The sequence below is a fragment of the Diaporthe citri genome (genome assembly GCF_014595645.1).
Source record: "Diaporthe citri strain NFHF-8-4 chromosome Unknown scaffold_9, whole genome shotgun sequence".
In the NCBI taxonomy this organism is placed as follows: Eukaryota; Fungi; Ascomycota; class Sordariomycetes; order Diaporthales; family Diaporthaceae; genus Diaporthe; species Diaporthe citri.
In genome coordinates, this window is record NW_025064854.1 from 2,639,914 (window position 1) to 2,665,440 (window position 25,527).

At 54.8% G+C, this 25,527-nt stretch overlaps 11 protein-coding genes across 11 annotated transcripts; 6 read left to right on the top strand and 5 right to left on the bottom strand.

Annotated features, from left to right (window-relative positions):
* Positions 1-1,276: 1,276 nt before the first annotated feature.
* On the top strand, positions 1,277-2,521 carry INS49_015819 (uncharacterized protein; the record flags this gene model as incomplete). The annotated part of the gene is made up of 1 exon (XM_043176497.1): positions 1,277-2,521. One exon carries the CDS (start codon positions 1,277-1,279, stop codon positions 2,519-2,521), a length of 1,245 nt encoding a protein of 414 aa, XP_043019952.1.
* An 89-nt stretch (positions 2,522-2,610) lies between these two features.
* Positions 2,611-4,555, bottom strand: INS49_015820 (uncharacterized protein; the record flags this gene model as incomplete). The annotated part of the gene is made up of 4 exons (XM_043176498.1): positions 2,611-2,793; positions 2,875-3,750; positions 3,807-4,212; positions 4,266-4,555. The coding sequence occupies 4 exons, from the start codon at positions 4,553-4,555 to the stop codon at positions 2,611-2,613; spliced, it is 1,755 nt and encodes a 584-aa protein (XP_043019953.1).
* A 548-nt stretch (positions 4,556-5,103) lies between these two features.
* INS49_015821 (uncharacterized protein) lies at positions 5,104-6,206 on the bottom strand (the record flags this gene model as incomplete). Its single annotated transcript, XM_043176499.1, has 2 exons — positions 5,104-6,043; positions 6,169-6,206. The coding sequence occupies 2 exons, from the start codon at positions 6,204-6,206 to the stop codon at positions 5,104-5,106; spliced, it is 978 nt and encodes a 325-aa protein (XP_043019954.1).
* A 2,165-nt stretch (positions 6,207-8,371) lies between these two features.
* INS49_015822 (uncharacterized protein) lies at positions 8,372-8,953 on the top strand (the record flags this gene model as incomplete). Its single annotated transcript, XM_043176500.1, has 5 exons — positions 8,372-8,384; positions 8,461-8,604; positions 8,683-8,759; positions 8,825-8,860; positions 8,924-8,953. 5 exons carry the CDS (start codon positions 8,372-8,374, stop codon positions 8,951-8,953), a joined length of 300 nt encoding a protein of 99 aa, XP_043019955.1.
* A 1,714-nt stretch (positions 8,954-10,667) lies between these two features.
* Positions 10,668-11,282, top strand: INS49_015823 (uncharacterized protein; the record flags this gene model as incomplete). The annotated part of the gene is made up of 1 exon (XM_043176501.1): positions 10,668-11,282. The coding sequence occupies one exon, from the start codon at positions 10,668-10,670 to the stop codon at positions 11,280-11,282; it is 615 nt and encodes a 204-aa protein (XP_043019956.1).
* A 295-nt stretch (positions 11,283-11,577) lies between these two features.
* Positions 11,578-12,067, top strand: INS49_015824 (uncharacterized protein; the record flags this gene model as incomplete). Its single annotated transcript, XM_043176502.1, has 2 exons — positions 11,578-11,723; positions 11,776-12,067. 2 exons carry the CDS (start codon positions 11,578-11,580, stop codon positions 12,065-12,067), a joined length of 438 nt encoding a protein of 145 aa, XP_043019957.1.
* A 1,397-nt stretch (positions 12,068-13,464) lies between these two features.
* INS49_015825 (uncharacterized protein) lies at positions 13,465-13,901 on the top strand (the record flags this gene model as incomplete). The annotated part of the gene is made up of 2 exons (XM_043176503.1): positions 13,465-13,696; positions 13,771-13,901. 2 exons carry the CDS (start codon positions 13,465-13,467, stop codon positions 13,899-13,901), a joined length of 363 nt encoding a protein of 120 aa, XP_043019958.1.
* Positions 13,902-14,456: 555 nt separating this feature from the next.
* INS49_015826 (uncharacterized protein) lies at positions 14,457-15,272 on the bottom strand (the record flags this gene model as incomplete). Its single annotated transcript, XM_043176504.1, has 2 exons — positions 14,457-15,158; positions 15,222-15,272. 2 exons carry the CDS (start codon positions 15,270-15,272, stop codon positions 14,457-14,459), a joined length of 753 nt encoding a protein of 250 aa, XP_043019959.1.
* Positions 15,273-15,720: 448 nt separating this feature from the next.
* On the bottom strand, positions 15,721-16,886 carry INS49_015827 (uncharacterized protein; the record flags this gene model as incomplete). Its single annotated transcript, XM_043176505.1, has 4 exons — positions 15,721-16,030; positions 16,181-16,413; positions 16,469-16,486; positions 16,557-16,886. The coding sequence occupies 4 exons, from the start codon at positions 16,884-16,886 to the stop codon at positions 15,721-15,723; spliced, it is 891 nt and encodes a 296-aa protein (XP_043019960.1).
* Positions 16,887-17,556: 670 nt separating this feature from the next.
* INS49_015828 (uncharacterized protein) lies at positions 17,557-18,387 on the bottom strand (the record flags this gene model as incomplete). Its single annotated transcript, XM_043176506.1, has 3 exons — positions 17,557-17,854; positions 17,919-18,110; positions 18,155-18,387. 3 exons carry the CDS (start codon positions 18,385-18,387, stop codon positions 17,557-17,559), a joined length of 723 nt encoding a protein of 240 aa, XP_043019961.1.
* Positions 18,388-22,828: 4,441 nt separating this feature from the next.
* Positions 22,829-25,323, top strand: INS49_015829 (uncharacterized protein; the record flags this gene model as incomplete). The annotated part of the gene is made up of 5 exons (XM_043176507.1): positions 22,829-22,888; positions 23,127-23,822; positions 23,923-24,072; positions 24,201-24,968; positions 25,093-25,323. The coding sequence occupies 5 exons, from the start codon at positions 22,829-22,831 to the stop codon at positions 25,321-25,323; spliced, it is 1,905 nt and encodes a 634-aa protein (XP_043019962.1).
* Positions 25,324-25,527: the final 204 nt, after the last annotated feature.

The following is a 25,527-nucleotide window of genomic DNA, read 5'->3' on the forward strand; positions in this document are numbered from 1 at the left end:
TGCCGAGTCAGGCAAAGTGGTATAGTGTCGGGTGTAAAGGCTTTGTTGAGAGGGTGGTATTGTTCGGTACCACGGCACCCTTATGCAACTAGTATGCCTGAGAATACGTCCTCGCGGTCTCGGCCAGTCGGGAGTCTCCTACCTTCTATTTCTTTGATGGTGCCCGTCGTGAGGCCGCATATCGGCACTTTTAGAGCTCGGGTTCTTTGAGTAATGCCGACGAAATGTGTAACTAGCAATACTTGTTCCCCGTGTCTCCATTGTAGGTGACAGAAAAGATCGTGCGATCCCATGCAACGGCTGCTTGACAGACAAGAAGCTTGCTTAGCCGGACAGTCTCGGTATGATTTATCGTCCGTTGTATTTATGGCTTCCCACAACATCTTCAGTGAGCGGAACAGGCCGATCAAGAAATGGGCACAAACTGTGTGGAGAGCAGGGGTCCCGCGGCCAAATGCCGGGTTCCACTTGCTTGCGCGTATCTTGAACTTCGGCATGTTCTAAGAAACAAAGTTCCAAGCCGAGAGCGTTCTGAATGTAGGCAACATAAACCCTTGGTTCTTCTCAAAGACAAGCATCGAAGAACGGAAATCTACCGTGAAGCATACAGTGTTTGCTTTCTCGAACAGCTGAAAAGCGCGTGACACCTTTTCTATGTCACTTGTCCATTTAGTCAGTAACTGCCGGGGTTGTTTGGTCCCATCAATCTGTGCATGATTCACAGATGGACTTTGGTCCAAGTATTCGAACAATGATGGTGCTATGATTCACAGGCACTCCTTGAGATCTGTTTAAGCTTCTTTTAGGGACGGCATCGATACGAATTGAGTTTCGAAATCAGTAGCTTGGCACCGTAGACTTCAGGTTCATTGAAACGAAACGCCGGGGGCAAACAGTCAATGTGACCCTGACGCAGGCATAAACGCTGACGGCAGGGATCAGGTACCGTTCCAACCGGGTTGGGACGAGCAGTCGGAGATGGGCATATGCATTTCAAGACCCGTTCTGGCTTGTCAGTCCACTCAGATACCCCAGAACATGCGGCTTTAGTAGATCTTGTGGTCTTCGATATCCACACCCAGGAAAAGCCGGCGGCGACGACATATGTGATGGAATTCCCGAGTCCTGATTCTGCGCTGCACTGCTGGTAGGTTGATCGTGACGAGACCCTCCAGATATTACATGTAGGGCCATGGACTTCGATTTTCAAGTGTTCGGGTCGTAGATGCCACACCATCACCGGTGAATTCACCCGTTTCCCCATCACCGACTCACCATGCAGCTCTCAGCTCTCAGCACCCTTCTCGGGCTCTCTGCCTCGGTCATTGCGACGATACCTCCCCCTCCTGGCCGTGCACCTCTTCGTCGCCAGGCTTCGGCCGATACCACTTCGTCCCTGTGGGTGTCTGAGGTGCCGTCCTCACCTCGCCCCTACGCCGTCCGTCACTATGGCATCCCCGGGGTCGTCGTCGTCGCGCAGACATATCGCTTCCCAGTGACAGGTCCCAGCTCTGACAACGCCTTCACCCTGATCTCAGCCGGCGCGCCGGCGTCAGGCTCGCTCGGCGCCCTGCCACACGCCCATCTCAGCCACTACGAGAACTTTTTCTGTCTCAAGGGCCGCTTCCAGCTCTGGGCAGCCTCCGCAGCGACATACGACAACGAGGAGGCACGGCTCCTGACCCCGGGCGACTATGGCGCCGTGCCTCACAACACAACCCACACCTTCCAGGTCCTCGACCCAGACACCGACATGGTCGGCGTTATCCAGACTGGCGGGTTTGAGGACCTCTTCTACGCGCTGGCCAACGCCAACTATACTTCCCCGCTGCAGAGCCCATACGACATCAACGACGCGAGCCCCTACAACGCCACCAGCAGCTCGCCGCCGGCCGAGGTCATCGCGGCGCTCGAGTCCTTCGACGTCTACGCCCAGCTCAACTTCACGCCCTCGCGTGAGCTAGTCAACGGCTCGTACTCCGCGGCCAAGGGGTCTGGTGACGTGAATGGCTGGCACGCCGCTGCGGCCGAGTTGGGTGCCGATGAGAAGACGCCGTACTTCGTGGCCAAGGACTTTGGGCCCAAGTGGCTCAGTGATGAGGCTGGGTTCTACCAGATCGTCCAACCGCTCGTCACGCCCACGCAGGCAGCTGGGGACTTCACCCTCGCTACTATCATCCTCTCCCAGAAGCTGTCTAACGAATCGGCCATGAGCATCCCCGGTACTAATGATACCTCCACGGCCACCGGCAGCAGCGCGAGTGGCAGCACAGCTTTGACCGGCCACTCTGCGTTCGAAGTGCTGGAGGGCTTGCTGAGCTTCGAGATCAACGGAGAGACTATTCAGCTGGCAACTGGCGACGTGGTCTTTGTACCCGCCGGAACTGCCTTCCAGTACTACAGCGTAGTGCCTTTCACCAAGGTGTACTACATCTCACAGGGCGCCGATGGCCTGGACACGAGGCTGATGGCGAACGGAGTCAGCGGATGGGAGTACCCAGCATGGCCATCTGATGCTTGATAGATTCATTTGGTTGAGAAGTGGCATTCGACAACCAATTTGTACACATGTACACAGATATAGGCATCAGTTCATCACATTCTGCTATTTCATGCCGCGCCTGACTTCTTGCATAACTTGGTCCCATAATCGATGACCTCCCAATCCTCCGTCCCCGGTGTGGCGATGGCGTAAAAGACACCATTTGGGTCCCATTTCTTGCGGATGTCAAGTAACCGAGGGTAATTAGTTCCATAGAAAGCGGTCTGCCAGTCAGGCTGGTTCGAGTCGCCCTGCAAAGCGTGGCATATCATTGTCAGCCCTTCACCTGGATCCAGCACAAGTCGGTGGCCAGAGGTAATCCTGAAACTCACCTCATTCACGTACCCGAACCCACTCGGGCCAGCTTCCCTCATCTTTTGGTTGATGTCAAATGTCAGCGTCTTCTGTGCCGCCATCTTCTGCTCCCACGTCGCACTGCTTGAAACAGACATCGCGGCGATAACATGAACACTTGCGTCCCGAAACCTTGGATTCAGCGCGTTGTTCGAGTTTGGCATGCCATAGGCCGGGTTCCACATGTGCCCGATCGCGCTTGCCCCCTTACTTTGTAGGTTCTTGAATGAGTTGATGATGTTCGTGTTGTTTCTTGCGATGTCTTGGTGCGCGAAGACCCAACCGCCAGTCAGAGCCGAGATACCCGCGCCCTCGGGCTCGAAGAGGTCATTGTAAAGCGCGAAGAATGTTTGGTATTGCTTGGTGGAGGTGCTGTATCTGATCCCGATGCCGTCCAAGTCGCGAAGCACAGGGGCAATGATTGCATCGAGTTGTGCCGAGGTTTGGTCCACGGCCAAGAAGGGCTGGACGTGAAGGCCGAAAACACCCGCTTCGAAGTATACGTAGAGCCCGTTGTCGACGAAGTGATTCGAGTAGCTGTGGAAGATGGTGATAGCCTCCCAGAGCAACGTCCGATTGTCTGTATGGCTGGGGTTGATGTCGAGGGTTGCGCCGGCCGAGGGAACATCAACGAACGTTTGGAAGGTAGCCGAGAGGATCACACCGAAGGCCGAGGGACCTCCGCCCCTGAGCGCCCAGAACAGGTCCAAGTTCGTATCGGAATTCGCGGTGACAATGTCGCCTGCTGCTGTCAAGACTTCGAATTCGAGCACTGTATCTGCGGCCATCCCTTTCACGGTGGTCCAGGGGCCATGGCCGCCACCCTGCACGAAACCGCCTGCTGGTCCAACCGTCTAGATCTTGTAAGCCATACCGAAACTTGTAAACTCGTTTCTGGGGGTGTACATACTGAGCATTCCCCGACCACAACTGTCACAGGTGGGTTTTGCGCGCTGCCCAACTTAAGCAATTCACCCCCTTGTATTCCAGCTCCAACGGTGACTGCTGATCCATGGTAGTCTCCTGGACCAGCATAGGACTCTATGAACGTTGCGTTCTTGAAGCCATGGGTATTGATGACCAGTGCTCCCCAGCCAGTGCTCCTGCCCAAAAAGTCATGCCCGGTGTTGCGGATGACCAGCCGCAGATCGTGAGTGCGAGCGAAGTCAACGCCTGCTTTTACGTGTTCGTAGGTCTTTGCAAGGATGACGTAGACTCCATAGTACCCGAGCATACAAGGCGTGTTGGGGTTATTTGTCGGTCGGCAGGTCTCGTTGGTATAGTAGGTCCACAAAGCTGCGGCGGGTTGATCGGTTCTGTGCATGGTATCAGTGCGTAGTCGTGCGTCTCCATCTTGGGTGCAACTCACGCCCATTGTGCGCTTTGGAAGTTCATCGAGACACTCGAGCATGCAGCGTCATTGTATGTACTGATGTTCCCGAGTGGGCCCTGATAGGTGTTGTGGCAGACAGCGCCAGGAGGAATATGGACGGCGAGGTTACCGTTCAGGGTGGCGTTGAGAGCGGACCATTCCTCGGATTTGGGCCAGCATTCATCGCCGACATAGCATTTGCACTCGTAGGAACCCCCGTTCCATGTAGTCGGCACGAGTGCAGCCACAAGATCTCTGAACAGAAGTGCAACCAATATTGCCTGCATTATGGGAAATGTGCAGAGATGTGGTGTTGAGGACTTGTCACTTGGAGCGATCGAAATGGCAGAATATGGGAAGCTTCAAACGATTCACAGGGGAAGCATTCTCCGATGTATAATATAAATCAAATGAGGAGAATTGCGACTTACAGAGGGCACAACTTTGTGCCTGATATGGCCCAAGCCCCGCCCTGGGAGTCCCATTTGAGTATACAGGTAGGACTAGGAGCACCAGGCCAAGAGCTTATTTGCCGATACTACATGAGTGTGTAAATTGTCTAAGCTCTCGGATGCAAAGGCAATCACCGAGTAAGCAGAGTTCAGGCCTGGTTCAATGGCTATTTAGCCGATATTATGACGTCTTGAACCAAAGGCTGCACACTCATTACTCTCCACGTCGCAGTTGTTTACATTTGCACCGGCCGCCTGTCGTGTGATCCTGCAAATTGCTACCGCCTGCTCAATATATATTATCCTCTTTTCAGGGAGAGCAGCTTCATTGTGCCGGCGTAAGTGAGCTCGGTACAGAAGCTGGATTGAACAACATCCAGCTATCACAAATCTCCACCTCGAAGACTTGGCGACGTCCGGAATGGTAATCTGCGGTGTAATCTGTCGACGATTGTGTCGTAGTCCTTCTCATTCTCAGCGGTGATTAGGCCGTGCCTGATGAAAAAATCCAGCATGACCATCGCACAGCTCGGCTTGAAGTCGCCCCGGCGCAAAGACTCCCCCACCTCATCGACTCCCATCAACGAGAAGCCCTCGATGTCGTCTTCCACCGGTTTGAACACGACGTCTTCTCCGACCTGCAAGTCGTACACGTAGAGGATGCCCGGGTTCATCAAACCGGGCTCGCCACCAGCTCCCTCGTCCGAGATGTTGAACCACGTCACCGTCCCGGCAGATACCACTTTCTCCCTCACTATATCAGCAGAGAGCGCCGCCTCCTCGCCTGCTTCGCGGACGATACACTCCAGGGGCGACTCGCCTCGCGCAACGCCGCCCGCAACAGCCTGGTCAAGCATGCCTGGGTAGGTCGACTTGGTGGCGCTGCGCCTTGGAATCCAGAATTTGAGACCTTGCTGCGTCTGGACGTAGACGGTCATGTGGGCGCCTCGACCAATGATCCCAAACATGCTGAATGCCGAGCGCTCGATGCCGATGTCAAAGTTACCGCCGACGATGGGAAACTGCTCCTCTGTCTTCTTCCCCAGCCGGGGGAACACCTTTCGCTCGCGGGCGAGGTCGACAAGTTCCTGCACCGCATCTCTGCAGCCTTGTTGCCAGTCCTCTGTACCCTCGCGCCTGAGAAGGTGAACTTCTTTGCGCGGACTGGTTGTCAGGCGGAAGTCGGATGTCCAAGGCATCCGCTCCACGACCGAGTCGATCAGGCAGCCGTGAGGGTTTGGGTCGTCCGGCAGGTAGAACAGCCACAACGACTCGACCATCCGATCGTAGGCTTCCGATCGGGTGAAGTCATTCTGTGGGAAGCTTTGAAAATGTGTTAGCTTGAGTCTGATGCGCGGAATGTGGTCTACGGTGCGAAACGCAGACAGGAATCTCCATGGACAAAAAATAGGGTTTTTTTGGTGAGCCAACAGTCCCACTTAACTTACTTGTCACACTGCTCTATTATGTCCAAGAGCTCAGGCATCTTGAATTATCTGCGAGATAAGCTGTGGCAGATGCCTGGGGATCAGATCAAAATATAAGACAACTCATTAAGTTGGGGGGTTCTGCAGAAGAAAGAAGGAAAGGAAGCTATCTATGACCTCAGGGCTGAAGAAGGGTTGCAGGGGAGGCCCGTGCAAGGGTTGCCTGCCCAGGGATAACCCTATCCCTGTGCATCCCTTGGTGCCTGCCACAGAAGCGATTCAGTGTTCTGGGATTCTTCAATTACGACAAAAGCGTCCTGGAGAAAATGGGTCATGGTCGGCAGGAGTGAACAACCATGCCAAACAGTATTTGACCACATATTAAAGTTAAAAGTATATGCGAAGCCGAGAAGGGCTGGGCGCACGGTGACGACGCGCAGGGAGAAACAACTTATCCGGAGAGCAGTGGTACTCAAATTGCGAGCAAAGAGGAGGAGGCTTGTCAGCACGGGGGTAATGGGGGGAGATTAGATTCGAATCCCTTTGATTACGCAGGGGACGATAAGGCTTATGAACATGGATCGCAATAAGACGTGTTAGACGCACAGTTACAACGGTCTTCTCGCAGTTGATACGTGCTGGACGCAAAAACAGCTCCAAACATGAATCCATGATAGCATCGGAGCCAGCATAGACGTAGACTCCCTGGGGCATTAGACTTCCAGTCAAATCATAGACACCTTGCCTGAGATATAATGCATGAAAAATCGCAGCATTCATTAAAGAAATTCCGGGCGTCCGTTGTAGAGCGCTACAGTTCGAATGCTTGAGTGCCCGCAACTCTGATTTCGTATGACGCTGATGGGGTGCATTTCGGTCAGGCGGTCGGCTGGTGCTGAGTCAGAGATGAATCATGGGAAAGTATTTCTTGCCAGCTCGAGGTCAGATGGTTGATAGGTGCTTACGTTGTGGCTTTTGGCTGGTGTGGTTATTCTGGTGGTCAGATGGCCAGTGGCTGCTGAGTCTAGAATCGTTAATAGTGTACTTAAAGGATCCATACCAACCTTAAGGTGTGTATGGACGCCTGTGATGGCCAATCAAGGCCGTGAGGCATTTAAGAACTTCCAAACGATCGGGGAGCCTCTAGATATCACACGAGCAATTGGGCAAATAGATTCTAGCTCTCCGAGAGAGCCGGACGCCATGCCACAGTGTGGCTGCCTTGAACTTTAGCTTGAAGTTCTTTTCATGGGAATACTCTCAGCATAGCATGGACACCCACGAGCTTCACTGGATGCCCACATGAGCATGGGCGCTCGCGCATGTGCCCTATCTTTTTCTTGCCAAGATAAACCATGGATGACTGTCTCACTCGGCTACATGAGGCCGTGATGGAAACAATCGTGACTTCAGCGCTTTGATATGGCAATATTCCACAGTGCCATTCACAGGAGGGCCTCGAAATGCATTTTTCCACTGTTTGAAGTGAAAAGTTTTAAAGACAGGATGAGTACATGTATATTATGATGCTCCCAACTCGCTCCAGGTCCATGGGCAATTGTTTAACAGCTCAAGCAATACCCGACAGTCACTTTCAGAACGCCAAAATGAAGGTCCCACTTGCTCTTTTTGCTCTTGGAGCGGTACTCCGATCAGCCTATGCTCAGGACGCGCCCCCAGCCTCGTATGGTGAAGCGTTTCCTGACGGCCTGTCTGTTCTGAACCCTAATGGTTTAAACAACATTCCGTCCCCGAGCTACACTCTCAATCGGTGGGCTTGGGGCACAATTCCTCAAGCCTGCTATGATGTAGCCAACGGTAATGTGAGTCACCTAGCTCCGGTCTATGTGGAGAGTTTCGCCTCTCCTGGTTTCCCTGGCCAGAAAGGGTTGTCTATAAGACAAGTAGGGTTGGGCTGACCGAACGCAGGGCTACTGCAACCCGTACGATGTCGAGGTTTACGATGTGACGTACTCAGATGCAAGTCTAATCTTTCACGCATGTCAGGGAGAGTCCGCGACTGACCTTACAACCCGTGCATGGCTACAGTGCGGCGCCTCTTTCCAAATTTGCAGATGCAATAATGCTGGAATGACCATCGCCCAGGTAGCAGATAGGTTTGGGTGAGTGCAAAAATCGTGACGCTGGATCCTGAAAAATTCCAACAGAAACGCATTGGCTAATAGCGAGAAAATAAAAGCCGCGTCCCAGTTGCCGCTCGTCAATGGGTCCGGATCGTGAATGCATACAGTGCAAGCTCCTGCTCGGCCTGGGCCAATACCGTGGATCTGACCTTCTTCGGAGATTGCTCAGGCGCCGAGTCGGTTTTCCTCCACGAGACTTCACACAACCTCGACTACCGTGTCGTAGGCGCCGGCTTGTGGTATTCCCAGACAGCCGACTGGAAGAACAAGGTCGCACAAGGGTCGTGCGTTGCGGACAACTACGCTAAAACCAGTATGTTCCGTTGCTTTCATTCCCATTTAGTATCTACGTATTATGGACGATAGATGGCTGACATGATGCTCTACTCAGCCTACACTGAGGCCTTTGCTCAGGTTGGCGTGATGGCTTTCTACAACGCCAACGTGGGATCAATTTGGAACTGGAATGTGGGTTGCATGGCTGATCAGGTCGGCCGCACCATTGAGTTGCTTGGAGATAGTGTTGTCTATAGTTCTTCGCGGACCTGCAACAGATTCTGGGCTCACAGGTATGTGTGGAAGTCCACTTAGTACACGGGTTGGAATCATTGCTAACTTGGACTTCGTTGCAGCCCGGCAATTTGTATGGGGCCTGCGGCTAGGGATAGTGGCAACTGTCCCAACCTCAAGACTGCACCGGCTGTTACAGACCCGAGCATTACCGTTGTGGAGGGTGAGGCTGTTATGGATGAGGTCGTTGAGTCTCTGAAGCGTGAAGCTGAGGTCAGCGCTGGACTTTTGACGAAACGTCGGTTTTCAGCCTAGAATACTGGCTACTGTTCTTCAAAGTCGAGTGTGTTTGAGTATATAGACAGTGTGTGCCTTCGCTTAAGTCAGCTAGGAGCTCAGTCCAACAAAGCACCTGGGCAACGAGCTGCCAGTCACAATCTTTACAACCCAGGGTTCTAGCCCCCAGATTTGACCAAGAAACAAAATTCCCATGGATCGAACTCCACAAATCAAGAGCACTTTTGACTATTGCCCGATAACAAAGAATGCTCAAGCCTCGGGTGGCCCGAAACTTAACATTGCCAAATTGATTCGCTTGGCTGAGGCCAGTGAAGGAATCACACCAGTAAACGGGATGTATATGAATAGTGGCATTGATAAATATCGTCCATCATTAGCCTTCGTCTTTCCCATCCACAGTTCAGCAATGAGCAGTATGCGAGTGGACTATCACGGGACTACAGAACCACAGCAGATCAATTTGATGTCAGTACATGAAGCCCAGCAAATAGCAGCACTGCAAGAAGTTTTGCAGGATTGAGGCAGATAAACCATGGCAAAGAATCGTCGAAACATTGCAGATTTTCGACTTAACCGACAACAAGACACAATTACCTTGCCGCAGGTGTATGTGACTACGACATCCAGGACTGCGTCATTGTCCCAGCTACCAACAGCCTGAAGCAGTGGAATGAATTTGGTATCAACGACGTATTCGAAGAGGTATAGTTCGATTATGCAATCAGTCTTCCACTGCGGACTCTGGATGAAAAAAGTGGGAAGCGCTTCACCGAAGTGAGAACATCGGAAATCATTATAGATTCGTGGCTAAATGGCCAACCCGAGCAATCTCCGCCGACGGCCGCTGGCTTCAGGTACGTCGCTTTTCACGATGTGACAGAGAAGGAAAGGAACGTGGACAAGTTGGACCTCGGATCTGCCTCGCACAGGATGGGCCATCATGGGGGAGAAACGTGTGGATACGATGTGCGAACGTGTCGCGGAGAAGTTGAGCTTGTACACTAGCAAGCCAATCAAGGTTATCGATGCGCTGGCGCTGTACGGAGCGGTCAATGATCCGCCTCACCTCATTGTGGAATTTGGTCAAATCCATGATATCAACGGTTTCGAAGCCCCAGCGGCGGACAGCTGTGAACAAGCTACAACATCAATAGAACTTGCACTGGCATCAATTGCTTTTTTACACAAGACTGGGCACCTCCGGGGGCTTTTGATGAACTTGACGGCGTTTCTACCAAGATATTGCACATACAGAGCAACCTCAAAATATGGCCCCCCTCCCCTCCCGCGCAAGCTTGCTAACCAGTCAGAGGCTGCCCCCACCCGAGGTTCAGTGGCGCAGCTCTACTGCGCCTGCTTTGGCTCCACAATGACGAACCACGCGAAGTGACCAGCCTGTCGTAAGAGGCCTCTGTCCAAGTCGACGTGGCGCTCTGTCTATAAGTTCAACAACCTTGAGACAGCATCGACAACGTCCTCAGAAAGCCTGAGAATATCAGAACTTTCCTGGGGAATCACCCCTTTCCACACCCAGCGCATCACTTACACAAAGCTTCAGGTTTCACAATGTTCAAAAGGCTACTGAAGAAGGAAGAGAAGCACGATGACGACATGACAGTTTGGGTGCCCAAAGGCGTCTACAACTCAGTGGCACCGATATGGGACGAACGATATTCATGGCACCCCATGGCGGTCGACGATTCGCTGCCAATGGACCAGACCTCGTTCATCCAGGTGGACAACAAGGACAAGGACCACGAGGAAGACTCAGAAAGTCACAAGCAAGCAGCCGCCAGCCCCAGTAACGAGAACCTGGCCCCCGAGGCCGCATTGGCAGATGACAATGCCTCGGTCCACTCCGCCGTCTCGACCGTGCCGAGCATCTCGGGCCCTAGCACGCAAGGTCTCTCTGCGCAACGGCCGCGGCAACTCGACAAGCGGACGTCGTTCGGGTTCCCGGTCAGGCAGATGTCCTGGAACACAAGCAGGAGGAAGCGGGAGGCGCTGCTGCAGCGGCAGCGGTCCCGGGACAAGTACGGCGTCCCGGGCAAGAGGAGATCGTCACTGGCGCCGGCGGCTCCGGCTCCCAACCAGGGGCCACCGGGGCCCGGAACACGTCCGGGCTCCTCCGGAGCTGTTCCCTACGGTTTGGCCGGAGAGTTCGTCATGTTCGCCCTGTGATCTGTGGGTGGTCCTAGGCCCAATCCGGTATGTTCTTTGGGCCCAGGCGCTGACTCGTCTACGGGTTCTTGTTCAGGTTACGCTTGGAACATCGGTGAGGCCTACTTTCCGTGAAGGTATGAGAATCACACCCTCTCTGCTTTGCGCAGCGTGTATGACTTGAGCTCGGCCAGTCGAGACCTGCGCGTTGCGATCCCTCAAAATGTATATTCCTCAGTTCGCCTGGACCGCTGGCCTTGTCCTCGGCGCTACGACCGAGACATTACCTTTTCCGCCCTGGACGGCCAGCGACTAGATGTCCCAAGACGACAGCGTTCGAGGCAACGGCACCAGCTACCCATCGCTCGACATCCTCCCGCCAAAGCCTGCCGAGAATCCTTTCGACGACAGCATAGTCAAGTTCCACGGAAACCTAGACTACGAGTCGCTCGGGGGTGCTGGGTTTGCGTCGCGGAGAACCGTGGACGAGACTGGCCCGAGCTCGACATTTCAGCATACAACCAGCTCGAGCTGGAGATCCCGTATACGGATGGGAAGAAGTACACGTTCTCAACCTGAAGGACACGGTCCCCCCGGCGGGCACCAGCGATCGGGCCTCGGTGAGCTGGGGCTACGATTTCCAGCTCCTGGCTACGACGCAAACGGAGGATTGGAGTGTCTCTGCTGATCTACAGCGAGTGGTGGTGCCTATCAAGGACTTGGTCCCAACACTTCAGCGGCAGATTGGTGAACAAGTCGGCGCCTCTCAACGTGACGGGGATCAAGAGAATCAGCATCATGATTAAAAGGTGAGCAGACTTCTCGCCGCGAGATGTCTACTTGTAAAACTGATTCTAACATGAGTTTAGTTTCTTTGCGGAACAAGAGGGTGGTTTTGAAGCACATATCAAATCTGTAGTTGCGAGGAATGTCGGAGAATCTCAACTCTGAAATGGCAAGCTAATAGATTAATGAGCGGGCCCTGCTGGCTGGGCAGAATGATAACTGCTGCCAGGACGTTTGTAGCACCTACCTATAGGTAATGGCCACACTAACATCAGTATGAGCTTCCCACAGTCCGTACACTTGTCGAGACTCCAGATGCCCGGTGTCGCGGCTCTGTGCTCCCTCATGTTACCGTGCAACTGCCACTCTCTCTCTCTTGGCTGCTGAGGACAAAAGTGCGGTAGCAAGGTCAGGTGACCATTGACGGGCAGGGAGCGCGGAAGGTATTGAGGCAACAAAACAATAAACTCAGTAGCATATATTATATTTTTCAAAGTAAATGCTTTCTACAACTTATTAAGCTTATTTGATTTTAATTTTTATACAAACTTGATCACTGAACATTTCATTTCGCCGACTTATGAGTAAGCCGACCCTAACCCGTGCCTTCAAGAGGACTGCTTGGGGCTCACCATGGGGTGTCTGGCTACAAGCACTTGAGACTATTTGTGACACAGGTATTGACCGGTAGATGCTTAATTATTCTCGTCAACCGTGGCTGAGATGTGATTCACAAACCCGCTCATTGGGTCGTGGATAAGCCATCTCGCATCATACCTAGGCACACACGATCAGGCGAAATGTTACCACTTGTGCGCCTTGTAGAGCGCAGGGTTCCGCCGTGGACACCACCTGTTTCATTCGCGTCGTAAGACCATTGACGAAGATACAACCGTTGTACTATCTGTGCCCGAGCAGCTTCTGCGGCCTTCGGCTCTGATCATCTCGTGGGACATGATTTCTGTATCCAGACTCCACATCTTTGTTCGACAGACACGAGGGCAACTTTATACTACGTTACAAACTCAAGATACAACAATTTCCTCGCTAAATGTTGCAATTGATGGTTGCTTCCGCGGATGCCACTAGTGTTGTGTTGAGGGTTCCCGTGGGCAGTGTTGCAACTCGATAAGGCCACTGAACCCTGCCAAGACCTCGACGTCGAGCAGTGCGTTGCATTTGGCAGGTCGAAACCCGTTTTGGGAATCACCTTCTTCTCTGGGGACATAAGCCGGCCCGCAATAAGTGGGACTGCAACATGGCGGAAGAGCCGGTGGCTGTTGTAAATCTTGTGACCCGTTGGAATGTGTCGGCTGGGGTGCCAAAAGGCTGGCTTTTATAAGCCAAGGACCCCAGCCAGCCCTCTGGCATTTTGCTACCGCTGGCCCTTTCCATCACCTTCGCAACGCCAGCCATCATGGTGCAGTTCAACGCCGACGTCGTAGCTGCTGCAGCCGCCGCCCTCAACTTCACCCAGGTGGCGCTGACACCTCCTCTCGATTGGATTGCTGGAGGCTCCCTGTTCCCATCTCGGATTATCGCTGGGTATAACGCCCCGTTGGACGAGTACACTGCCGAAGAGTGGTCCGCCCATATCTTGGACGCCTGTAAGGGTTTTGAGGCTTGCACTTCAGCCGATGGTTTCCAAGGTATGTTCAGTATGAATTGTTTGGCGGCGCGGAGAGATCCGCCGGCATTCGCCCAGGCTGACAGTCAGTAATAGCAACGAACAGTGGCAGCACGGGTGGGCGCTTTTGGTTCGGGTATGTCTACCGGGGTGGTGCCACGGACGAATCATTTTACGTCCGCAGTGAGGGAGTGACCGATGCGTTCGCGTGGACTATCGCCGAGTAATATTTCAAATTCCTTGTCTTGTGGCTCGCCTCTGCGGAAATAGTAAGAGAATTGAAGTCTTCAGATTGGGACGATTTAGGTCGTTGGGAATGGATTCGTCTCGGCGATTGACTACTCCATTAGGCCTATCAATCTACCAAGACAGAGTCCACAAAGACAGGGTCCGAAGATAGGGTCCATGTCGAATCATATCCAAATTAAACCAGTGAGCTGTGTCTTGCACAACTTGATGTAGGGACGTTCGTGTATCTTGTAAGAGTCTGAAGCTGTATTCGTGCCGTTATATAGAACCGGTTTCAGTACAGCTGCTTATCGCTGATGATTGTGACCTACGAGGTCCATGGGCCATATCAACGACTGCCTTGATTGCATCCATGTCCGCCATGAGACCGTCATCGGCAGAAGATGAGAGAACACAGTTCAGCTTGTATTATTATCGTGAGTTCTGTCAGCATCTACCACTCCGTCGCTATTACTAATGCTCTAACAATGATGGCCTCACCAACGGTCTCATCAAATTCAACCCTCACAAATACATAGAGTACCCGAGGCGAGCTACATGTTCATCATCGCAGCAGCACCGCCCAGCAGCGCCCCAATCATCACAGCCCCAGTCGCCCGCGCGGCCTCGCCCACCGTCACGACCGGCCTCGTCGACGTCGGGCGGCCCGTGCCGCTCGGGCCCGGCCCCGTCTGGCTCCCCCTGCCAGTGCTTGTCCTCCTAGACGACTCCGAGGGCCGACCCGTCTGGATTGACGACGACGTCCTGGGGGGCTGGGTCTGGCTGGTCGGCCTGGGCGGTTCCTTCGAGGTCTCCTTGGATGGCGTCGGGGGCGGCTGGACTACCGTCTGCGTCGACCCCGGCGGGGACTCGGTGATGGTCTTGGTCGTCTCCTGCCCGGGCTGCGTGACCGTCGTCGGCTGCGGGCGCTCCGTCACCGTCGAGGGCTTCGGCTGCTCGGGCGGCTGTGGTGGCGGCGGCGTCGGTTTCGGGGGCTCCTTGTCGGTGTAGGTGACTGTGACTGTCTGGCCCACGGTGACGGTCCGCGTCTGGCCCCCGCTTGTCTCGACGGAGATGACCGTCTGTGTTGTTATCGACGTCTTCTCTTTCGGGGGTTTGGGCTTGTCCGGCGGGTTCAGGCAGAGCTCTTTGTGCAGGAGGCAGAGGGTGTCGGACGGGGCCGGAGCAGTGCCATCGGGCCCGACTGGGGCGGGAGCTGGAGCAGGAACTGGGTCAGGGGGTGCTTGAGCCTCGGCCTATATTTGTCAGATTTTGACCACTTATCTGTTGCATACATGAAGCGTTGGTGGTAGACTTACGGTGGCCAGACCGCTGAGGAGTAGGACGAAGCGAAGCCCGTTAGTACGCATCCTGCAAAATCAAAACGAGTGTAAAGGAACTAGTATTGCCCGATCATTATTCATGGAGGTCGAGGCCGAGCTGGCTCTCGATTTGCGAGGACTGAGTATCCTTATACGCAGTAGTCAAAGGGATGAAGCGCGTTCATCTCGACGCAGATCAAGCATCTCGGTTCCCAAAACCCAGTGCTTGTGACAGCAGCCAAGGCAGCCAAATCGCATCTTGGAAACCTGCGACTATGTTCCATCTCAACGGAGATGCAACGGGATGAATCCAAAGTTAGAACGATGCAGAAGGCATCTGAAGCAGAGCCGCAGTCGATCTGGCGGCCAGGAGGCATGTGGCGCGGGCGAGGTCATGCGATGTCAACCTCCTCGAAAAGCCAACATCGAAAGCAGTGCAAGGTCGCTCTCGTCAAAAGTCACATTTGAGTAGGCTGAGCTGGGATGTCAAACCAGCCTAGACCGCAGCTGTTCGTCCGAAGTGGCCGAGAAGATCGTATTCGCGGGGACCAGCCCAGATGGGAATCGCCAGTAAGGTCTCCGTGTTTCGCGATGGCCGCAAAGATTGGGCTGGCGATGAAGGCGGCTCTAGCGTCCTCTTCTCCGCTCCGGATGCACAACCGTTAGGGCCCCTCTGCGGTGCAGCGACATCGTCGATGGCACCATCTTGTGAGGCTGTGCTTGACTTCAGTTGAACGGAATCCGGGGTAGCTGACACCTCGTGCTGATTTCGAGATTGCCATTTCAAATTACTGAGCTCGGTCTCGCTGTCCATTCCAGTTGAGCCCGTGGCGCCGCATATTAGCATCTGGCGGTCTCAGGTCTTCTCAGCGACCTTACAAATGATCTCGATCATTTGCTCTGGTATTGTCAAAAAAGGGGAATGGCCTGACTGGACTCTTATGACGTCCTCGTACCCTCCCACTCCTATGAAGTAGGCCTGATACTCCGTAGGGAGGGCGATGTCATTTTCGCAAAAGACATAGGTCTTTGGAACTGTGATCTCCTCATCAATAAATATTGGACGGCTGTTCCAGTTCATCTGGCTATGCGTCTTCATCATAGTGGGCCATATTTTCTCGATTTTCTCTATGGGGAGGTCATTGTAGAAGGTTGGCTTAGCACTGTCGAGTAGGTGTATTATGCCGTCCTGTGGCTATGATCAACTGCTGGATTCTCATAATTTTTGTTGTCAAAGTGCTCACCTCGACATAATGAAATTCCTGCAGTGGCGTGTCATCTCCTCTTCCGAGGAAATTCTTTCCTCGTCTCGGATAGGCCAAACCCACACACGTTGATATAATGTCGGATCCCGCCTTTCAGGTCACACTCTGCTCTCTCGGCCACAGATTCGCCTTCTATGCAGTGGCTCGCAGGAAGGGTCCCCGAGCTGTGGGCCACCATGATGACTTCTCTACCGGCGTCTAGGATCGGTAGCAGTGTCTCGTTGATGACCTCGACGTCGTCCACGTATGTGAGTTCGGGATTCGTCCCCGTTGTGGGTAGCGCCGGGGCCTCCACTGTGAACCCTCTGTCTCTTAGTTGATCCAGCACTTCCTGGTAGTGGACCGGTTGGTAGAACGCCCCATGTACAAGCAGGATGACTGGCTTGTCTGCAGCCATGTCTGCGTTGATGGTCCTCGGGTAGTTGAAGGCTCATTGACGGACAGGACGAAGTAGCCCGACCAGCCTCGGTGGACGAGGTCGATGGTGCGTTATCAATCGATCAAAATGAGAAACTACGTTCACTCGGAAGTGGATGTCGTCGCCTTGTTTTCTCTTACATAAAGCGACACTCGGATAAGGCGGCAAGGGCCGGGGCCGCAGCGCGTTGGAAGCTCCGCTGCCTGACAACGTGGTCCACGCTGACACGTGCCAACGATATATCGTGACGTGGGGGCAAGGTGACTGGATTGGTCGTCTTTTGAACCCCCCAATATCTCGGCCGTGCCGCGTACTGAGGTGCCTGACCTGGATGACTGGGCTTGTTGGGGTTGAAGAAAGCTTATCTTGCAGATCGGCAGTGATGTGTGTGCAGGACGTTGGTACAACCTTCCAACTTCAGGTACTCGGCTGTGCTGTCTCTTCGTCTGACGTCGATGCGTGGGTTCGACGCGTTTCACATGGCAAGATTCACCCCTGAAACTCCCGAGGTGAGGACTACTGGGTCACCCATGCGAAGCGGGGCCAAGGCCGGTGTTCTTGACTGCAACTCTGAGCAGACGGCCAAATCAAGCTGCGACTGAATGCTACATTGCTTGCCGTCCGCAATGGTTTGATATTCAAGCTTCCATCAAATACCATCCGTGCATCTTCTCGCTTCCGTCCAACTCGCCCAGCCCGTCGAGAATGCTTGATGCAATGAAGCCACCATGCTGAAGGCGACCAGACCCAGGCAGATTGAGTACATGATTCTATATGCATCGTCTGCGGGTGGTCCTGTTATGAGATGGCTCGAAGCAAGTATGATAACACAGACGGTATACAGTACCCCCGGAATCAGAGAGAAAAGGGTGCGTAGGCAGTACACCCGAGACGGCGTTGAGATGCGATCCATGAGAGATCCTGGGGAGTATTTGATCGTCCAGTACCTGTGCGTGAAGTTTCAGCATGGCGGTCACCGAACTTTGTCAGAGATGTTGTTAGGATACTCACGTCGGTTTTCCAACTGGGATGGCTAGCAATGATGTCCGAACCAGACTGAAGGAGCCGGCCACCGTGAGGATGTAGGTCCAGGAGTATAGGAGCCGGCACTGGGAGTGAAATCGGTCCAGACTTTCATCATTTCCCAGCCACAGATCATCAGGCTCTGCGATATAATCCGAGCCACACGTAATGTCATCATTGCTAAACAAAGTGTCAATTTGTGTCAATCAACAAGGACATGGTACTTGAGGTACTCGTAACGTAGCTCATCCATTGCGAGGAGTGCGAAAGCCATCACTACTCCTGCGACGACGAACATAATCCAGACTGTGACGTTACAAATGAACAGATTTACTTGCAACGTGCGGCTCGCTGATTCTTGGCGCATTGCTGAATGGGAAATGGTGCTGCCTTGCAAGTGCGTGGCTTGCGGGGTCTTGAGCTGTGCCGTCGGGGTGTTCTCTTTCGTCACGAACATGGTGGTCAAAACAGAAACAAATGTATTTCGCCCTGTCAAATTCTAAGCTGCAGTCGAGATTGTTCGTATATTCTGGCAAATCCTCCACCAAGTGTGAATGAGTGAACTAATCATAGTCGTCCCTGTGTGCTGAAGCGAGGCGGGGGAAAACACCGAATCAGCTGAGGCAGCCAAACAAAAGATCAACCACGTTATCAGCCTAGACTAGCTACAACTTAACTAGCTCAACGCCTCATGGCAGTGAAATTACGGCCTAGAGCGGACTATTGCGCCACTCATAAAACCATAAAACCATATGTGGATAAAACCTGTCAATCACTGCCCGAACACGTCGCTCCAGATAAGGTGGGCAACCGTGGCCCGGAAATTCAATCGTCCGAGGCCTGACATCACGAAATATAAGAAGCATATTAATCAAGCCACGTGTGACTTGTAAAAGCGACTCGTGGGGAGAGAATTAAAATAAAAAAAGAAAGTACCCGGCTGTCACAACTTATTTCCGAACCCGGAGGAGGAAGATGAGGAAACCAGAGAGCCACAATTGCTTTGCGAGAAGGTAACATATCCTAAGGCCATTTCTTAGGAATAGTGCCGCCTGGTGTTATTGATCTCTGCAAAACTCGTCAGTTGCCATGGTATAGCAGCAGTGAATCGACATCTTGACACGTAAATATCAAGTCGAGTGAGCCATTCCCGAAGACAGACATAAATCCACGTATCAAAACAAAGATCACGAGAAAAGAAACAGGATCTTTGGGAGTCTTTCACACAATTTAGAGAAGAGCCTTGGACGTTGAGAGCGGAATATGGCCGAGATGGATCATAGGACCGCCGTAGCCGGAGTCATCCATGTTTAACCCGCTGTAGTTTAAATTGAGAAAAACCACTGTCGACATGGTGTAAAACCCGTGGAAAGTGATCTGTACTTATCAAACCATGTTTCTTTCATTTTCCGCATTTTACTGCAAGCCATACTGTTTGTACTATCCCCTTAGTGCTGGCATGCAAACGAACCAGCACACTCACCAAAGACCCATGGCAGCTGTCAGGAGAGCGATCGCCTCTCATATCATAATAATACTACCCAACAGCAAGCGCGAACTATTAATAAAAAATTGGGCAGCAAACGATCGGTCCTGACTCAATGGGATCCCCAATCTGACTCGAACCTCTTTTTGACAACGCCCGAGGATTGTGCATATGGGACAGTTGCGCTGAGAATTGATGCTGTACTCATCTATGAATACTAGCATTGCAGGAATGCGTGCTGGACACGATCCGCAGATATGGACACCGGGCCGTCAACTCAACACCCGACCACATGTAAAGAACGACAGTATGCTTCTTCCCATGGGTTTCGCTTTCCAACATGAGGCCGTCGATCTTGGGCTCGTGGCGACAATCTTCGGGGACAGCGGCAGGGCCGGAAGAATTAGCTCTTGTCATATACATTGGCAATAGATTGAGAAGACCGCGCTGTCAACGGCCCGGTCATCTTCCCGGACCCAGCAATGACGCTCGCCGGTGGAGACGTCGGGAAGGCTCGCAGAGCTACCGGTAATTATCTGCCCAACGATCCACAAAGGGGTCCACCGGCTTCTACATATAGACAGGGTTTGCGAACCCATAGATCGCAATACTTTCTTGCGTGGACGGGACCAGGCATACCCGGATCATGCATACAGTTAGTTGCAAGTGTATCGTGTCCTAAAAGTGGCTTCGACAAAGGGAAGAACCCGATCTACTATGCATGCCATGCTTCCCAGGTGGCTGGTTGGCTGTGCATGCGTGAGCTCGAAACGGAACCCAATGAACTGATCTGGGGCAAGTGCGACGCTAGCGACAACGGACAAGTTCTCTTTAGGAAGGCCATGGGACGTTTGCACGGGAGTGTTATGCAGCACCGGCTAGTTTCGTGTCGCGTAGGGCTGATTTATGATGGGACGGTGTTTGTCTTCATCCAGGAGGATATTCGATCGCCCGGGCTGGTGGACTGCGCCCTATACCACAGCATATCTTATGCAAAAGTGAGAGTCAGGACGGTGGTACGGAATGCGGCGTGCAGCCGTCCCAGCCAGCCGGTCAGAGGGCCCGATCTTGGCAACGGAGTAAGTCGTGCTCTGCTGGAGGATCGGATGCCGTAGTGGGAAATAGACTCGAGCCATGCACGTACCTTTGAAACATTGCCCTGGTATATCCGCGCTGCGCCGTTTGGGGTGTTTGGTTTGAACCAAACTGTGTTGATCTGCTTGACCGGCCCACTAGTCTCGACACTCTCACACACAAATGGCGGTCACCGCGCGGTCCAGTGGCAGATCGCGCGCCGAGCATTCTGTGCTGTTGACAGACCACAGACTGATGCATCACTTTGAGAGCGCGCGCACGCCCTACTAGATCCCATGTAACGACAGGTCGTACTCGCACGAACCACCGGTCGGGACTATGGTTCCGTGACCCGTTAGACTCTACAAATCACAATCGTTCGGACGGGTTAGCTCTCGCCTTGCAGACGACCTAGGTACACATGGCAGGGGGTGGGGAGGAAATTACGGAGCTGTGCCGCCGATCATCAGATCATTTTATAACAATAAGCATAAAAGCGCCAACTCCGGGGCGACAGGACCAGAGGACATGGGAGCTCAGGGCTGGGCCCCCGGGCAGAGCGATGCCGTGTTAGGAATCTGGATCGTTGCTGGCGCTGTCGAGGAAAACAACTGTGGGGAATTTCCTCGTCGACAGGCTTGACAGGCCCCAAGACTTGACTCCATTCGGGGAAGACGGGGCGACAGGGATGGGACAGCCAGCAAGATAACAAAACAGTCAAGACTGTCGACCTACCGTACCCAGACCCAGCAGGCAGACCCAGTAGGACCCAGACCCAGACCCAGACTGGCCCCCAGCGCGAAGGCGACCGGAACTGTCCATCCTGCCGCTGCGAATGCACGTGGAAATAGCTTGTCCCTCTCCCCCCCCCCCCCAATCCATTCCCATAATGTATCCGAGCCCCTCATTCACAAGCCACGCTTCTCCCCTACACTAACTACTACTACCACTACTACACACACACGCTCTCTCACACTACTGGCCGGCACCGCCGCTACTGCCGCTGCACGCCTCAGTCGCATCAGTCTCAGGTCAATACCACACTGGCATAGCCCGATGGAGACACTCTCGCCTTCGCCCGCACTCTCACTTCTATTCTCACTCCCATCGTCGCCGACCCCCTTTGCGCCTCACATGTCAGCCACCGTGGAGACGGAGACGCGCAATCTGCAGAGCGAGATTACGCCTCTCGTGCAGCCCATCTGATCAGCTTGGTCGAGCGGGCAGCAGCAGCAGCCGCCGCCGTGGAGTGGGCGCGAAGAAACCCCCGCCAGCACACGCTGAATCCACCCGTGGCGTTCTGTCAAGCCCACCCCCTCCCCCACGGACCGGACCCAGCTTGCATTTACCTGCCCTGTCCTGCACCGTTCTGCCCTGCTCTGCTGCCCTGACACACACTCAACACTCACTCTCTCACCCGTTGCCAGCCTGCTGGGTCGCGTGCGTGTGTGTTATATGCATGTCCGTTGTTCCTGCCTTGCCCAGCCTTGCGTGCATTGCTGTGCTTCAAACTGTCAGGTCTGAGCCGCCGGGCCAGGCCCTTGAATCAGGGAAGTCGGGAGGTTTAGATTCGTCTTCCCCGGTTTTAACCAGCAACCGAGCGAGACCACTGGGGTGACATCATCTTCACCCACCGCAGTCCGGGCGTCTTGCGAGGCGAATTACAACTGCCTGATCCTCCAGGGGGCCGGGGCATAGAGAGCGAGACGAGAAGACAAGACACAAGGAACACAAACAAGAGGCAGACCTCGGGAGGCAGGCAGGCAGCCACACAGACAAGAGCGCGCGCGAGAGAGACGGAGACAGAGGGAGAGACACATGCAGATTCTCTCTCATCCTCCAGCCACCTTCCGCATCCATCTATATACATACATACATCCATACTTGTACATACATACGTCCTGTACACACCTGCAGATCCCGCCCCTCGCACTGCACCTGCACTGCATCCACGACGGAGCACAGGGTCGTCGCCCAGAGTCGAGCCGCGTCGAGTCGAGTCGAGCCGTCCACTGCCACTGACCCATCACTGACTGCCTGGACCAAGGGGGCCTGCTGCCGCTCGTCCGGCAAACATAACGAGCGGGAACCGTCGTGATCCACAGCGGCGTGGAACGGGCTGGCCCGCTCGATCGATCAGTTTCCAGACTGAATCGGCTACTCACACGACAACGGCGGCTACTACTCACGAGCGACACACACACACACACACACACTCTCACGCCCACTCTTACTGCACACCACACTCACGTTGGCGATAGCGCCAAGATAGGGCCGGGTAGCTACAGGTACTTGACCTCTCTCTCCTCAGGCTCACCCCCTCCTGGGCAAGTTGACAATGGTCAACACCGGGAAGCCTTCGCCGGGCTGTTTTGCCTGCAGGTCAAGGCGGATCAAGGTGAGCGAGTTCACGAAAGTCTTTGTTTCTCTCACTGTCTCTATCCCGACCTTGTTTCTGTGACACTCGCCAATTCCTCCCCAAAATGGACTGTCACTGCCTTTTCTGACCATCATCAACCCCCTTCGTCGTCAATGCATTTCCCTTCTTTTCGTACAGCCCCTTCCCACTGCGCACATCCGTATTGACGCCCCAGCAGTGTGACACAACACGGCCTGAGTGCAGGAAATGTCGGAAGAGGGGCTGGAAGTGCCCGGGCTACCGGGACCTCAACGCCCTGAGGATCGTCGACGAGACCCAGAAGCAGTTCACCCGCTTCTCGGGCGACAAGGAGAGGGACGACGACGGCCCGGGCGTGTCGCCGAGCAAGGACATCATCATACGGCAGTACATCCCGCCGGGCGAGCGGTCATCGCCGTCCAGCGCCACCACCACCACCACCACCACCAACACCGCCGCCAGCATCCGCGGCAGCAGCACCAGCAGCACCAGCAGCAGCCCCGTCGACGGCCCGTACCCGTCCCCGGTGTCGCAGGCCGCCACGCCGCACAGCCCAAAGAGCCCGCTCAACTACGCGTCGCAGTGGTCCATGGAGATCCCGCGCTGCATCGGCACCCCCGTCGGCGAGCAGGTCTACAGCTACTTCCTGTCCAACTTTGTCCAGGGCACCTCGCTGCGCAACCACGGCTACCTCGACTTCCTGTTCCCCCTGCTCGCCAACGAGCCCCCCGGCAGGGACCACCCGCTGCCGCTGGCCTTCTCCGCCACCGCCATGATCGCCTTTGCCGCCCGCCAGAAGGTGCCCGACCTGCTCCCGCGGGCCGAGGCGACGTACCTGCGCGCGCTTGAGGCTACCTTCCAGGCTATCGGGGACCCCAAGAAGGCGCGGGATAACTCGACTCTTGCTTGCGTGACGTTGCTGACCACCTTTGAGGTATGAGATGCCCACCGTCCTGCTTCCTAGTCTGTGGTTTCTGGCAGCCACAGCTTATTAGTGTGGAAGAGCGTACACTGATGAGACATGTCATATGCAGCAACTGAGGCCTTCCCGGCCGTCGTATCAAAAAGCAGAGGCGTTTGGTTCTCATCTCGACGGCGCAGTGGCGCTGCTCAAGATGCGAGGCAAGGACGTCTTCCAGACGGTCGTCGGCCGCAAGATCTTCCTCATCCTGAGGTCGTTACTCGTAAGTGGCTTCCGACCCCAGAGACATCAGATCCTATCACCACAACGTCAACTTCATGGACACATGACCTCCACAACACACCCACCCCCCATGCCTCGACCAACTCACTCACACCCCCCCCCCCACAGGTATCAAGAAGCATATGCTACGCCACCCCCCTCGAGCCAGACCTCTACCACCTGACCGAGGAGTTCGAACAAGACCCCTCCCAGCACCGCTTCGCCGAGCTCTCCCTGCGCGCGGCCGACCTCCGCGTGGGCGTGGAGCGCGTCCTGGGCGGCTGGGGGCTGGGCCACGCGCCCCTGCCCCACCCTCCCCCGAGAGCGACCATCGAGGCCCTCCTCCGCGAGGCCGACGCGCTCGAGGCCGACTACGAGGCGCACGTGTCCGCGCTGCCGATCGCGTGGAAGGGCATGACGGTGCGGTGCATGACGCGCGCCGACCCGGCCATCATGGGCGGGATCGCGTACGTGGGCCGGGTCGACGCCTACATCGACATGTTCATCTGCTACATCCTCAACTGGGCGCGCGCCGCGCGGCTGTACGTGCGCAACACGGCCATGCGCTGCCGCGCGTGGCTGCTGGGGCCCGAGGGGGACTACCGCGAGGGCCCCGGGTACGAGGCCACGAGGGTGCTGTGCGAGGCGCTCATCGCTGACATCGTCGCCTCGGTGCCGTACGTGTTTGGCGCGGCGAGGGCGAGCTCGGGGCATAGCGAAGGGGCCGGGGGTGGGAGGTATCAGCCGCCGAGCCTGGCGGGCGTGTTCTGCATGTGGCCCGTGTTCGCGGCGGCGAGCTCCGACTACGCGACTGAGACGCAGAGGACGTTCATGAAGAGGACGCTCAAGTACATCTCGGAGGAGATGGGCATCGGGCAGGCCGCCATCCTCGCAGGGGTGAGTGTGGACGATTTCTTAATTTGTCACTTGACGCCTCTCTCTTGGGAATCTGTTCCCCCCACCCTCCAACCGTCCGCTGCTACATACGTGTGACACGACGAGCCTGACAATCGTTTACCAGTACAACCTCCGATCGCCGTCCATGCCCATCGCCTTCACGCGCATGAAGCAGTTCGAGCAGCTGGGCAAGCCGCTCCACGGCGCGGCGGTCGGCGCGGCGGCCGGGTCGACGATGGCCTCGGGCCTGCGGGACATCGTCAAGACGACGGGCACCATCATCTACTCGCCGCCGCCCTCGGCCCGCCCGCGGGTGGTGCCGCTGCATATACACCAGCAGCCCGAGCTGGACTAGACACGTGATGGCAGGTAAGGGGTGTATGCCAAGTTCTAAAGGGGGGTATATCGATTGCTTGGAGGGAGCGTGGTCACTTGTTTTGGGCCCGTGGTACTGGGCGGTTTGCGATTACTACTACCTCGGAAGAGGAGGGCTGGGATTGGATTTCAAGCAAGCAAGCAAGCAAGCAACAAGGCGTCACGGCTGGCTTTGGATTCGGCT